The sequence below is a fragment of the Artemia sp. Qi Xiang Cuo genome, chromosome 5 (assembly GCF_049724085.1).
Source record: "Artemia sp. Qi Xiang Cuo chromosome 5, ASM4972408v1, whole genome shotgun sequence".
In the NCBI taxonomy this organism is placed as follows: domain Eukaryota; kingdom Metazoa; phylum Arthropoda; class Branchiopoda; order Anostraca; family Artemiidae; genus Artemia; species Artemia sp. Qi Xiang Cuo.
This window is the reverse complement of record NC_142798.1, coordinates 58,213,652-58,229,919: the sequence shown is the minus strand read 5'-3', so window position 1 is coordinate 58,229,919 and position 16,268 is coordinate 58,213,652. Positions and strand designations below refer to the sequence as shown.

Sequence of the window (16,268 nt, the reverse complement as noted above, 5' to 3'; positions counted from 1 at the left end):
ATTAAGTCATTTTTTGGGGGGATGGTTTCATTTTTGGGATGGTTTAGGGATTGAGGATATGAGGGACCAAGCAAGTGAATAAGTTGAAAGGATTTTACAGGACCAGGAAACTGATTGGATAATTGAAGTGTTTGGTAGGGACGACTTTGATGTTGACTGGTTGGTGAGAGTGTTTGCGAATGAATGTTTTAGGGGTGTCAGAAGTTGGACACAATTTTTCCGTCTCGCGATGGATCATAGAGCTATGTTTTCTGTAGGATTTTGTTGGGATTTATGTAATTTCTGTGTAATTTTTCTTTGTTTTATATATTGTGCCATGGCCTATAGGCTTTAAGCGTCAATTAATTCTATTCTATTCTAAAGAAAACCTAACAAGTCAAATGTCGGCTTGGTAATACGTACATACTCTGTTCTTACGAGTATGTACACCTGTACAAGCGAACGAAATTGTGTCTGACGAAAATAAATTTTCAAAGCTCAAAAAACAAGCAGTGAAACAGAAATCTAGTCCATTTGTCAAAACCGATGCCCATTGTACAAATATTACGCTAACTTACTAACATTTTTCAGGGGTGTCGAAGGGATCATATTTAACTTGAACTTTTGACATATGCAGCCTCCAGACTTGCTTATTCCATTTCTCACCTCAGCGATATTCGTTTTTTGCTTTTTCTTTTACTACACGCGTCTTGTTTTTGATCCCTCTATGGAGATTTTCTACAATGTCCGAGCGTAAGATAATTCAATCTTTATCCTTTCATTTTTGTAGCAATTTTCTCCAGTTTCCACTATAGTCTAGTAACTGATATAAGCGTAGATAAACTAATGTTGACTCTATACTTAACTGTGCATTTAAGCACTTGAGATTTGTTCTCGGATTTGTTAGTTTTCCCTCGAGCGTTTTTCGTCAGTACCTTCATTCCTATTTCATTTTTGTTCTCTGTATACCTCTAAGTCCATTCGTTTTTACACAGAGGGTTGAAATAAATCATCACCATCATCACAACCCATCTTACATGGAAGCTTCCATTTATAAAGTCGACTCTAACGAAAGAAAATACCAAATGGAAGCAACACATGGGAACACAGCAACAGCTAGTTGTAATTCGAGAGAATTCATTCTGTTTTGCTTACCAAACTAGCATCAGAAACGAAATTACCCCAGCTTGGATCAAGCCAAATGTAGAAACATCACCCACAGATAACCAATAGATAATAACACAATCGTATTTCAAGTTTATAATGGTCACAAGTTAATATTGCATCCGTTTCTTCCCCTTTTTTGTATAAAAATCGGTATTTAATCTTTATAAACATTTGAGTTTAAATGGGAGCATTAAGCTTCAAGGGAAACACGAAACTAACTTAACATAATTTTAAAAAAGAAGAGAGAGAGAGAGAGAAATAGAGGGAAAAAAGGGTGGCCGGCATTTACCCCCCCCCCCTCGGAAAATACCCCCGGCAGAAAATCCCAGCCGGAAAATACCCCCCTGGGAAATACTCCCCCCGGAAAATACCCCCCCCGTGGAAAATAAGGCTTTCCAAATTTGAGAATTTTATTTGAGTCTTCTTTTTTTTAATTTCCGTAGGGGGAAAGAATTTTGGTAATTGTGTATTATGCGCCACTCACTCAAGTTTGCTCTGTGTAAAATTCGAGAACGTTTTTTCGTTAGTTTCTCCGTCACTTTAGAAATAAATTTGGGCTATATATTTGAACATTAGGGGGGAGGGGGTAAAGTATAGCGGTTCTGCATGCAATATTTGTTAGGTTCAATTATTCCGCATATTAGATAGATAAATAAGTGTATTTTAAAGCCAAATTATACGGCCATGAACACAGCAAAATAACATAAATGAAAGGCACAAATAACATAAAACTTTGATCAGTGATCATCATAAAACACTTAAATGAAACACTACATTAACCTAATAATAGTACTTAATAATCGGAAAAACAGTCATTTAAAAAAAAAAAAAATTTAACACTTGGAAAAAACTCTTAAATGAAACTTTACATTTACTTTATACTGGGATTTTTTTTTTTTAATTTGGCACCCGCTACAGCCAAAAATTGCAGAAGTTCATATGGAAGTCTTTTCAACACAAATGGATTCGTGTTTTTTTTCTAAGTTTTTAAAATACTTCTGGTGTTTAAATTCCTCTTTCTCCCGGTCCTTAGCACTTTTCAACGAAACTAAAAAAAAAACTCAAACATAAGTTTAAAATTTAGAAACCTTGTTTTCCAGAGGGGGGGAGGGTATTTTCTGCGATGGTATTTTCTAAGGAGGGGGTATTTTCTGCGGGGGTATTTTTCATGGGGGGGGGTCCGATTTGGGGTATTTTCCGGGGGGTTAAAACACCCCCCCACCACCACCACAACCCCGCTCCATTCACTATATTCATTTATGTTATTTTACTGCGTTTATGGCCGTATATTTGGTTTTAAAATACACTTATTTATCTATCTATCTAATAAACAGAATAATTGTACCAAACACACTTTGCATGCAGACCCGCTATACTTTACCCCCCCCCCCCCCTAATGTGCATATCTATAGCACAAATTTGTTTCTAAAGTAACGAAGAAACTAACAAAAAACCGGTTTGTTCTCGAATTTTACACAACTTAAACTTGGGTGAGTGGCGCATAATACACTAGTACCAAAATTCCTTCTCCCTACATACATTAAAAAAGCAAAGCTCAAATATAATTCCAACTTTTGGATAGCACTTTTTCCACGGGGGGGGGGGTATTTTACGGGGGGGGGGAGGTAATCACCGGCGGGGTAAACGCCAAGAACCACAAAGAGAGAGGATGAAACCATCAAAACGTCAATTTTAGTTCATTTTTGTTTTGCTTTAAAAAAAAAATGAAAAACCCATATTTGGCAACACATTAAAACCTAAGTAGAAATAGTTGTAAAATCAAACACGGCCAAATTACCATGAACAGAGTGAGACATCCTTTCGCGTGCCATTTGGAATGGATTGCTGAAATCATCACCAGCGTCAGCGTCCGCACCGGCCTCAACTAAAAGTCTCACAATGTCAGAATAACCGTTCATCGCTGCTACGTGAAGTGGAGTCCAACCAAGAGGATGACGGACATTTGGATTCACACCTCTTTTAAGCAAACTAAATAAAAGAATCAAGTCAAGCAATCCAATTATAACGATAAAATGCATAAAAATGACCATCAAAATCTATAAAACGTAGATAGCAAGGTAAAGATACAGAAAATGACAAAAAATTTCACTGCTAGTGATGGAAAATGAAAGACCATCAGAATAATAGCTCTAAACCTTTTAGAGCCTTCGCCATGAACCTTCTTTTTATCAGTTTGACCAAGGCTTTCTTCCATAATTAAGGGTAAGCGCCTGAATTAGTTATCAAATAAGAAATGCATACAAGGGGGTCAGACAGCATATCAAGGAAAACTTTGAACACCGGAGTAGGAATATCCAGTGGATAGGCACAAGTTGTTTTTAACAAAGTTACTTTCCCTTTTTATTTGAGAACGATGCTCAGCCTAATTGGATAAAAACAGGACAGACCTGCAGAGGGAAAAATTAGTCATATTTCCATACGTATTATTAAGTGACTAATCATCAGGCAGTTAGCAAAATTTCGAATTGAAGTCGAAACCAAGTGGTACAGCATATCAGTCACGAAACATAATTCTTTCGTTTTCACACACGGCGGCAGATCTATTAACAAATCCAAGATCAGCAGAATATCGTCAGTCGGCTATCAAAAGGTCGTATCTCCATTTTTGGTAAAACGAGTTAGTTGGCCCACCACATTCTCCGTTCAAAAAGACGTAAGCAGGTCGCATGAGAAAAAATCTAGCTTGACTCAAAGTTACATCTAGTGACCACAATCAGAACGACGCATCTAAATCAGCCGTTTGGACACGATTCAAAAAGTCGTATCTAGATATAGGTCTTTTTGACTGGTAAAGTGTTCCATACATAAAATACGGCTTTTGAAACAACATCATTTAGACTTTTTTCTAGCAGAAGCTTGTCATTCGATCCTTAAAGATTGGTGTTCTGCATTCATTTTGTTAATAGCTGTGTGCTCCTTCGTTCAAGTAGCAAATTGGCCAGAAAAAGCATTCAGTACTGACGTTTTTAGATGTTAATATTTGCCTTTTTCAATCTGAAAGTATGAACCAAAATTAAGTACGTAGTCAACATGCCAATAGCGCCATCTTGAATAAATATTATTTTGTCAAGTTTATTTGTGCAGTTATTTTACTAAGGATAAGAGACACTATTAAAGGTGAAATATGTCTGTATTGAAGGCCTTTGCGGTGAATTTTTTTTACAGATGGTAAGTGGAAACAGACTGAGCGTGAAGGAGTTAAACTGAAGCCGATATGTGGCTCGACAAAATCCCTGATCAGCACGATGTTTCATTGCAGCAAATTTAAAGAAGAGAGACAAAAAATTGATAGTAGATTTTAGACGATGGATGGAGGCCAGAAAAACCCTTGTATGGCCGGCCTTGTCACTTTGAGCAGCGCGAAACGAGATCGAACCCAGGAAGACAGTTCAAGAAGAAGTCTAACCTTTGAGTACAGTTTAAAAGATCAGTCTGGAGCAACTTTCTGTGTTTATAAGAACATTTTTCTAAATATGTATTCGCTCGGAGAGAAACAAGTCCAAAACTGGAGCGAAAAGGTACAGGCAGGACATAAAACCCAGAGATCCCCACATCTTTATCAGATAGTTCGGGGAAGGAATCGTGGAAAGGAGAAGCTCAGCAGCTCTGACAAAGAGTTCCTTGAGACATTCCTTGACAACTTGTCAAAGCTTCCCAGCCCTTACTACAGGGCAAATACTTTAAACCAAATCTTGAACTCTGCTTAAGTCCAAATCGGAAGTTTATGCATTCTAAAAGGAAAGTTGCGTCAAAAGACTTGAAACCACTAAGTGTGAGGCTATTCGATGACACCTTTTAGCAGAAAAATATCTCGATTTTTTCACCTAAGAAGGAATGCTGTGATACTTGTGTTGCACATGAAAAAGGAAACATTTACCGACGAAGTATGGAATAAGCATTTTTGCACTGAAAAACACAGTACATGATGCAAAAAAAGCAGACAAGACTACAGCTAGCGATGTTACTATTGTCTATATGCAAGACCAACAAACTTTTTTACAGCTTCCGAAGAGCAATGCTGGAATGATGTACTACCGGAATAAACTGGACATAACAACTCTACATTCTATGATCTAGATACACAAAAGGGCTATTGTTACATCAGGATCCCCACATCAAACTCAGGTGAAATAACTAGCTCCGAGTTTACGAGTATTACTGTGGATTTCATGAAACGACAGATTCAGATAGAAAGAATGTTCTTATCTTGTGGTCCGACGACTGTGGTTACCAAAATATGAACTACACCCTCTCTAACGCCTTGGCCATGCTTACTGTCAAATATAAAGTTACTATTATCCATTAGAAATTGATTGCGGGAGACACGCAAATGGAATGCGACTCCATGCACGCCTGTATGGAAAAAAGAATCCGGAAGGAGGAGCTGTGCCTCCTGTGCGAGCTTGTGAGCCAAATCAAGAGAGCCTGTCAAGACAGTACAACTACAAGGTCCATAATCATGAATTTATCAAGAATTACAAGACTCTCGACTTCATTCAGTCCCTCAGACCCGCAAGAAAAGCCAGCGATCCTGAGGTACGGGGCCTAAGACACCTATGTTATCATAATAGAAACATCAAATACATCCTTGACTTTGACCAGGAATGGCGTTCCCTTACTAAGAGAGTCAGAAGAGAGCCGCAAGCTGTTCTACGCCTATATAATGACAGACTGCGGCTGAATCCACTGAAAAAGAAGCACCTCCTTAAATTACGCCACATTACGCCTCCTGAGTCATGGTCTTACCATGAGCGCATAGCTGGCGAAGAAGCCGAGTAAATGTGGTGAGTACCAATTGTTTTTTCCTTTTTTGATTCTTCTTAAGCATTTCATAAGCGAAACGATTAGCTTTTAATTTTTTTTTATGATAATTCAAAAAGACATATCTCCTTGTTTTCTAGATTCACAAGGTCGTATCTCCCTTGCCAACTGTTCAGACTGAATTTTTGCTTTTGATTGGCTCAGTATTAACAGAAATTTTTTTTTCATATCAGTCCGTTTTTGTTTAACGGTTATGACAGGGGAAATAAAAAAGTTGTGAAGTTTTTTTGCTCTCCTGAATTTTTACAATTATGGAAACACTACCTTTTCATACCTGACTGACAATATTGGCTTTCGGACAGCACTCTATGTAGAGGGGGGAATTCCATCACCCTAAAATGAACTTTACTACTCCGCCTGCCCTCCTGTTAGCGATAAATACATAGAAAAAATAGATATGAAAATAGGGGCTAGACAGGAATTATTGTTTCTCTTTTGTAGTCTAAACATAATTCTTCTCATTCGATCTGTATAACTAGTAATAATTCCGGTAATAATAACTGGTAATAATTCGATCTGGTAATAACGATCATAATAAATTCTTATTCGATCTGGCTTTAGACAGTTTAAAATATTCGGCAATTCTATTTCAATTAAGACTGATGTGTATAGTTGCTATTGGGCTTAATAAAGAAGTCAAATAGTTACTTAACCAAAATATTCCAACTAGTTGCAAGGTTTAATGAATAATGCAAAGTTACATGATTTACTCAACCAGTATTAAATAATTTTATGTTCAATTTGATTTTAATCCATACACGTTTGTAACGTCAATATTTTGTTTCTAATTTTGCCAGTACTATCAGCAGAAAATAGTTTCTTTTGCATTCTTTATACTTGTGAAGACGACCTTCATCAGATGTGTGAGGGGAAACCTATTTTGAGTCTGTCAAACAACATTAGACTGGTGAATTAACGGAAAATATAGGTAGTGAAGAAAAATCACAGGGTTTTTTTGGGACACAAACATTGGGCAAAAATTTGCCAAAGCGATTGCCTTGGGGCTTTTCATATTTTTCTGGCCATAAAATGAAGTTTTTGAGGACCTTAAGCAAGGATTTGAGGCTTTATTTCATTGTCCGCGGAAATAAAGATCAAGTATTAAAATGAACGCTTAAAGATGAGTCAATTTTACGTACCGCTTGACATCAGCAACATTACCAGAGCGGCAGGCATGAAGAAGAGCTGATTCGCCTGAAAAGAAAGAAAAGAGAATCAAACTGTTGCTTGGAAAACGAAAACAGTATTTTCACAGGGTGAAAACTTGAAGGAAATAAAAACCACTAGCAGTACATTCTTACAACTGCAAAAAAAACTGGCATATGCATGTAAAAATTATTGAAAACAGTAAATGATGCAAGAATTTGAGCTCTAACGTCCGCTACCACCACGCACCCATGAGTACATTCAAAACATCCCTTCTATGGTTTTGGATTTGGAGGTCCCTATTGTTAAATTATTCTAAGAAGACATATTTTCATGGACATCAACAATCTATGAAAACGATTTATTCAATATTTGGAAATAAGCTCATAAAAATATCAATTCTGCACGGTGTGTTCTGAGTAAACATATGATCCATTGATTTTTACCTTGCTCTGAGCAGACATATTTACTATAGACTTACTTTTTAAAGAAAAACTGTAAAACCTCGACTCCACAAAAAGGGAAAATTTTCTGGATAGTTTGCAGTAGAACGAATTATTGAGAATTTCCTGCAAGACCGTCTATCTATTATAACACATACTAATTCTTATACAACTAATTCTATAGATTCGTCAGTTATACGTTTTAATGAAATTAGCAGATAAGCTAGGAACCCTTAAAACAAACATTCTCAAAGGAAGATAGAAAAGGAAATAAGAAAAGAGATAGAAAAGGAAAAAAAAGAGATAGGGAAAAAAATAGAATCAGAAAAACTTCGTGGTCAAATTTCAACGTTAATCCAGAGTCACACTATATGCGGTACCAAGAATAGAATTCTTGTTATTCTTGTTAAGACGACCCTCGATTAGGGAGATTTTGGCCTCTACTTCTTTTTCTAGGCCCATGTTTCTGACTGAAAAATAGCTTATCGAGAGGGTGATTGCCTTTCAGAAACCGATAATTCTAACCAACAAACATGGCCATAATACAAGAAGCAACAAATTTGAAAGCAAAAACAAGACATGATACTTTAGGATATATTTATCTTCTACAGTATTCTTGACGTAAGATATAGGTAAAGAAAAACAAAATATTTCTACATTAAGATATCGCGCTATTACTCAATTCTTCATGGAAGTTCCTTGGATAAAGAATGTTTTTGAAAATTCTCAAATTTTTACTCATAAAAATTACTGCAAGACTTACTGTGACTAATTTGTTTTCTATCATCATCCTTTTTTGATGCACAAGCTGCAATTATTCCAAATGCAAGAAGAATAGATTTTCCCTTGAAATCATCTTGATCGAAAGATTTAGGAGGTGACATTTGGGTTTCAAAGGAATTACATTTTCCTAGAAAAAAAAATATAACATTAACATAAAAACAAAACCTAAGATTGGCTATAATAAGGTTCCTTGGAACTGGTCATCTACCTTTCACAGTATTGTTTTTTTCTATGGCATTTTACAAAATAACTGGAAATAATTTTTTTGGGAAATTTTACAGAAAAGAACAATTACATGCCATTAAGTCTTTGTGGGGTCTAAGGATCTTATAGATCCTTATGAATAAAACATTAGCAAATCTTCGTTTTATACAACAGTAGTATCCTAGGTGCTGATTTGACGAGCACATTGACGAGCACAAGAATTTACACTACAGTTTCAATTGCACAAGGAATTGCACAAGAATATACACTACAGTTTCAATTGCACAAGGAATTATACAAAACCTACCAGACAAGTTTCCGGGCCAACCAGACATGCAAGCAGACAAGTTTCTGGGTCAACTACAAGTTTCTGGGCCTTTACGTTCCATGGCAACTTTCCAGAGCATGTACCTATGGATTTGGTTTGGTGGGTATAATCTGGTTTGGTGGGTATAATATGGTTTGGTGGGTACAGTCTGGATTGGTGGGTATAGTCTGGTTTGATGGGTATAGTCTGGTTTGGTGGGTATAGTCTGGTTTGGTTTTTCAAAGAGAGTGACTATGTTATTTGCTTGCGTGTATAGGAATTCCCATGTTATTTGCTTGCATGTTTAGGAATTCCCTTGTTATTTGCTTGCATGTATAGGAATTCCCATGTTATTTGCTTGCGTGTATAGGAATTCCCAAGTTATTTTCTTGCATGTATAGGAATTCCCAAGTTATTTGGTTGCGTGTATAGGAATTCCCAGGTTATTTGCTTACATGTATAGGAATTCCCATGTTATTTGCTTGCATGTATAGGAATTCCCATGTTATTTGCTTGCGTGTATAGGAATTCCCATGTTATTTGCTTGCTTGTATAGTAATTCCCATGTTATTTGCTTGCTTGTATAGGAATTCCCATGTTATTTGCTTGCTTGTATAGGAATTCCCTTGTTATTTGCTTGCATGTATAGGAATTCCCATGTTATTTGCTTGCGTGTATAGGAATTCCCATGTTATTTGCTTGCATGTATAGGAATTCACATGTTATTTGATTGCTTGTATAGGAATTCCCAGGTTATTTGCTTGCATGTATAGGAATTCGCTTGTTTTTTGCTTGCTTGTATAGGAATTCCCAGGTTATTTGCTTGCTTGTATAGGAATTAACAAGTTATTTGCTTGCTTGTATAGGAATTCCCATGTTATTTGCTTGCGTGTATAGGAATTCCCATGTTATTTGCTTGCTTGTATAGGAATTCCCATGTTATTTGCTTGCGTGTATAGGAATTCCCATGTTATTTTCTTGCATGTATAGGAACTCCCATGTTATTTGCTTGCGTGTATATGAATTCCCACGTTATTTTGCTTGCGTGTATAGGAATTCCCATGTTATTTGCTTGCGTGTATAGGAATTCCCATGTTATTTGATTGCGTGTATAGGAATTCTCACGTTATTTGCTTGCGTGTATAGGAATTCCCATGTCATTTGCTTGCGTGTATAGGAATTCCCATGCTATTTTAAGGGCTTATGTCCCCTCCCATGCTATTATAAGAGTTTATGTCCCCTTCCTATGCTATTCCAGGAGCTTATGTTCCTTCCTATGCTACTATAAGGGCTTTTCCGTGTGGTTTTTCTTTCCTTGGTACCCATTAAAAACAAAGTTTTTGAGTTAAATAAGTAGTTCTTATATCTTTTATAAGAGCTTTACGGGGTTTGAGAGACTCTATTGACTGATTCCGTTTGGTTATTCTTTATTTTGTGAACATTATAAAAAAACTTTATAGATTAAATAAGTAGTTTTTGTATCTTTTAAAAGAGCTTTACGGGGTTTGAGACACTCTGTTGCCTGATTCCGTTTGGTTTTTCTTTACTTAGTGCTCATTAATAACGAAATCTTTGTGTTAAATAAGTAGTTCTTGTATCTTTTAAAAGAGCTTTACGGGGTTTGAGAGACTCGGTTGTCTGATTCCGTGTGGTTTTTCTTTACTTTATGCCCATTAAAAAAGAAATTTTTGTGTTAAATAATCAGTATTTGTATATTTTTAAATATCTTTAAGGGGTTTGACAGACTCTTTTGCTTGATTCCGTGTGGTTTTTCTTTACTTAGTGCTCATTAAAAACGAAGTTTTTGTGTTAAATAAGTAGTTCTTGTATCTGTTAAAAGAGCTTTAAGGGGTTTGAAAGACTCGGTTGCCTGATTCCATGTGGTTTTTCTTTACTTGTTGCCCATTAAAAACAAAATTTTTAGTAACACATTCTACACTCTGAGCAGTGGAAAAACAAATCCTCTTGATATTATTTTATGAAATCATTACATAAAATTTTTTTTATTTTTTTTTTTGTACGTATCAATGGCAAAATATTATTACGGCTCTAACAATTGGGATCTATGATTGGTCAGAGACACGATGTGGCTTTCCCACTGGTATTTTGTGTCCGATTATCGACACTATCTAGTCTATTGCATGTATTAAATCAATATTTTTTACGCAGTGGAACGACAAACACATAAGTCATATCTAAAAAAAAAGTGAAGATGGAGCATTTTAATAAAGTGTGTTCACATTAAAAGGTTATTGTAGCATTGATTGTCGACAAGGAGAAGTATTTAAACTATGAAACAAGTACAATGAGATCTCCAGAGATGATTTTACTCAAAGAGAATGCCAAATTAGAAATATTCATTGATGATATAGGACAATTCCTTGCTACTGTTTCTGGTAACACACTACCTACTAGTACGTCCAATTATCAGCTTTCGTGTCTTAGTATTCAATTGAAGGTCAATAAAACACAGACCTACTCTTCTGTCAATAACTTAGGCAATATAATGTCTTTATTTCAAAACTGTTACCTGTGTAAACATAATTTAAGAATAGATAGTGAAATTATCAGAAAAATAAACAGTGCAATGTCAGAAAATATCACTATGAAATATAAAGATGAATCGATGAAAAACAAAGCACCAGCACAAGTTACTGCCATTGATCGAACAGTCAATGAACCAAATAATACCAAAGGCAAAAAGCATATTGAGCCTGTTGATGAGACACCAGTAAAAACTGTGTATGACTCAAAACGAAATAATGATTATTCTACTGATTACGAACTAAGACAAGACAATAGCTACAATATCAAGAGAGAACAAGGTGAACTATTTTATAGAACAGATTCAAAATGTCCAAAGTTAATCATTGATATTAATAATGTATCATAATATATTTTTGTATTAATATTCTTCATAGCATTATTTCATTAAAAGTATTACATTGTTATGTGTTCATTATTTTTAGAGTAAGCTAAGCTAGCCTATCGAACGCTTAGAATCTCTATTAAAACATTGGAGATGTAAGAAAAGGAATTTGCATACATCTATTGTCAGACACATGGGATACCATTGACAAAATCTAGGTATCAGAATGAATAAATTCATTATCAACATCCTTTATTGGATATGTCGGATAAAATTGATAAAATATAAATGTCAGAGTGAATAATTTTTTTTATCAACATCCTTTGTCAAATACATCAAATAAAATTGACAAAATCTAAATTTCAGAATGAATAAAGGCTTTAAGAACATCCTTTATCGGATATGTCGGATAAAATTGACATAATCTAAATATCAGAGTGACTAAATTCTACATCAACATCCTTTTCTCAGATACCTAGGATAAAATTGACAAATTCTAAGTGTTAAAGTGAATAAATTTTTTTTATCAACATCCTTTGGCAGATAAATCGGATAAAAGTGACAAAATCTAAATTTCAGAATGAATAAATTCATTATTAACATTCTTTCGTTGGATATCTCGGATAAAATTGACAAAATCTAAGTATCAGAGTGAATATTTTTTTAACAAAATCCTTTGCCAGGTAAATCGAATAAACTTGATAAAATATAAGTTTCAGAGTGAAAATTTTTTTTACTATCAACATCCTTTGTCAGATACATCAAATTAAATTGACAAAATCTAAATTTCAGAATATATAAATGCTTTAACAACATCCTTTATCGGATATGTCGGATAAAATTGACAAAATCTAAGTGTCAGAGTGAATAAATTCTATATCAACATCCTTTTCTCGGATACATAGGATAAAATTGACAAAATCTGAATTTCACAATGAATAAATTCATTATCAACATCCTTTGTCGGATATGTTGGATAAAATTGACAAAATCTAAATTTCAGAATGAATAAATGCTATAACAATATCCTTAATCGGATATGTCGGATAAAATTGACAAAATCTAAGTATCAAAGTGACTAAATTCTATATCAACATCCTTTTCTCAGACACATAGGATAAAACTGAAAAATTCTAAGTGTCAGTGTGAATACATTTTTTTTTTTATCAACATCCTTTGCCAGATACATCAAATAAAATTGACAAAATTTAAATTTCAGAGTGAATAAATTCATTATCAACATCCTTTATCGGATATTTCGGATAAAATCGAAAAAGTATAAGTGTCAGAGTGAATAATTCTTTTATATCAACATCCTTTGTCAGATACATCAAGTAAAATTGACAAAATCTAAATTTAAGAATGAATAAATGCTTTAACAACATCCTTTATCGGATATGACGGATAAAATTTACATAATCTAAGTATCAGAGTGACTAAATTCTATATCAACATCCTTTTCTCAGATACATAAGATAAAATTGACAAAATCTAAATTTCAGAATGAATAAATTTTTTTATCAACATCCTTTGGCAGATACATCGGATAAAATTGACAAAATCTAAATTTCAGAATGAATAAATTCATTATCAACATCCTTTGTCGGATATGTCGGATAAAAGTGACATAATCTAAATTTCAGAATAAATAAATGCTTTAACAACATCCTTTATCGGATATATCGGATAAAATTGACAAAATATAAGTGTCAGAGTGAATAATTTTTTTTATCAACATCCTTTGGCAGATACATCGGATAAAATTGACAAAATCTAAATTTCAGAATGAATAAATTCATAACCAACATCCTTTGTCAGATATATTGTATAAAATTGACAAAATTTAAATTTCAGAATGAATAAATGCTATAACAATATCCTTTGCCAGATAAACCGAATAAAATTGATAAGATATAAGTGCCAGATTAAATAATTTTTTTTTATTATCAACATCATTTGTAATATTCATAAAATAAAATTTACCAAATATATATTTCCTTATAAATAAATGCTTTAACAACATCCTTTATCGGATATGTCGGATAAAATTGACAAAATGTAAGTGGGAGTGTGAATAATTTTTTTTTATCAACATCCTTTTCTTGGAAACTTATCGGATATGTTAGATAAAGTTGACATAATACAAGTATCAAAATGACTAAATTCAATATAAACATCCTTTTCTCAGATACATAGGATAAAATTGACAAATTCTAAGTGTTAGAGTGAATAATTTTTTTTATCAACATCTTTTGGTAGATACATCGGATAAAATTGACAAAATATAAATTTCAGAATGAATAAATTCATTATCAACATCCTTTGTCGGATATGTCAGATAAAATTGACAAAATCTAAGTATCAGAGTGACTATATTATATATCAACAACCTTTTCTCGGATACATAGGATAAAATTGACAGAATCTAAGTGTTATAGGAAATAAATTTTTTTATCAACATCCTTTTCTCGGATACATAGGAAAAAATTGACGAAATCTGAATTTCAGAATGAATAAATTCATTATCAACATCCTTTGTCGGATATGTCAGATAAAATTGACAAAATCTAAATTTCAGAATGAATGAATGATATAACTATATACATTATAGGGATATGTCGGATAAAATTGACAAAATCTAAGTATCAGAGTGACTAAGTTCTATATCCACATCCTTTTCTCGGATACATAGGATAAAACTCATAAATTATAAGTGTTAGAGTGAATAAATTTTTTTTTCAACATCCTTTGCCAGATACATCGGATAAAACTGACAAAATCTAAGTATCAGAGTGAATAAATTCATTATCAACATCCTTTGTCGTATGTCGGATAAAATTGAAAAATTATAAATTTCAGAATAAATAAATGATATAACAATATCCTTCATCGAATGTCTCGGAAAGAAATTGACAAAATTTAAAAATCAGAATTAATAAATGCTTTAACAACATCCTTCATCGGATTTTTCGAATATAACTGACAAAATCTAACTATCAGACTGAATAAATTCTATATCGACATCCTTTACTTGGATACATATGATAAAATTGACAGAATCTGGGCGTCAGAGTGAATAATTTTTTTTTATCAACATCCTATTCTCGGAGCCATAGGATAAAATGGACAAAATCTGCATTTAAGAATGAATAAATTTATTATCAACATCCTTTGTCGGATATGTCGGATAAAATAGATAAAATCTAAATTTCAGAATGAATAAATGCTATAACAATATCCTATATCGGATATGTTGGATAAAATTGACAAAATCTAAGTATCAGAGTGACTAAATTCTATATCAACATCCTTTTCTCGGATACATAGGATAAAATTGACAAATTCTGAATTTCAGAATGAATAGGTTCAGAATGAACGAGGTTACGTGCGCGCACGTAACCTCGTCTAAATTAACCTTAAAAAATGAAATAAAGCTATGTCGACTTTGCAAGTCTCTCTCACTATGTATGCACCGTCGCGGTGTACACTCCATGTCTTTCTTGTCAATTTTATCCGATATAGCCGACAAATGATGTTGATAATGCATTTAAAGGATGTTGATAAAGCATTTATTTACTCTGATATTTAGATTTTGTAGATTTTATCCCATGTATCCAAGAAAATGATATTGATATGGAATTTAATCACTCTGATACTTAGATTTTATCAATTTTATCCGACATATCCGATAAAGGATGTTGATAATGAATTTATTCATTCTGACACTTAAATTTTATCCGATGTAACTGGCAAAAGGATGTTTATAAAAAAAAAATATTCACTCTAATACTTAGATTTTGTTAATTTTAATCTATGTATCACAGAAAAGGATGTTGATATATAATTTAATCACACTGATACTTATATTATGTCAATTTTAACCAACGAATCCGATGAAAGATGTTGTTAAAGCATTCATTCATTCTGATATTTAAATTTTGTCAGTTTTTATTCGATGCATCCGACAAAGGATGTTCATAAAAAAAATTATTCACTCTGACACTTAGATTCTGTCAATTTTTTTCGATGTATCTGGCAAAGGATGTTGATAAAAAAAATTATTCACTCTGATGCTAAGATTTTGTCAATTTTATCTGACATATTCGACAAAGGATGTTGATAATGAATTTATTCACTCTGATACTTAGATTTTGTCAATTTTATCCTATGTATCTGCCAATGGATGCTGATAAAAAAATGTATTCACTCTAACACTTAGAATTTGTCAATTATATCCTATGTATCCTAGAAATGGATGTTGATATATAATTTAGTCACTCCGATACTTAGATTTTGTCAATTTTATCCAAAATACCCAATAGAGGATGTTGTTAAAGCATTTATTCATTCTGAAATTTAGATTTTGTCTATTTTATCCGACATATCCGACAAAGGATGTTGATAATAAATTTATTCATTCTGAAATTCAGATTTTGTCAATTTTATCCTATGTATCCGAGAAAAGGGTGTTGATAAAAAAATTTATTCACTCTGACACTTAGATTCTGTCAATTTTATCCTATGTATC

The 16,268-nt window shown here is 33.4% G+C and overlaps 1 protein-coding gene across 1 annotated transcript in view; it reads right to left on the bottom strand.

Annotated features, from left to right (window-relative positions):
- LOC148952317 (mitochondrial disaggregase-like) overlaps positions 1–16,268 on the bottom strand; it is a 98,995-nt gene that overhangs the window by 52,890 nt on the left and 29,837 nt on the right. The window contains exons 2-4 of the mRNA XM_089089760.1: positions 8,341–8,487; positions 7,128–7,182; positions 2,945–3,135 (exon numbers count right to left, since the gene is read on the bottom strand). Coding sequence (XP_088945886.1) covers positions 2,945–3,135; positions 7,128–7,182; positions 8,341–8,487 — 393 coding nt within the window. The remainder of the gene's footprint in view (positions 1–2,944; positions 3,136–7,127; positions 7,183–8,340; positions 8,488–16,268) is intronic.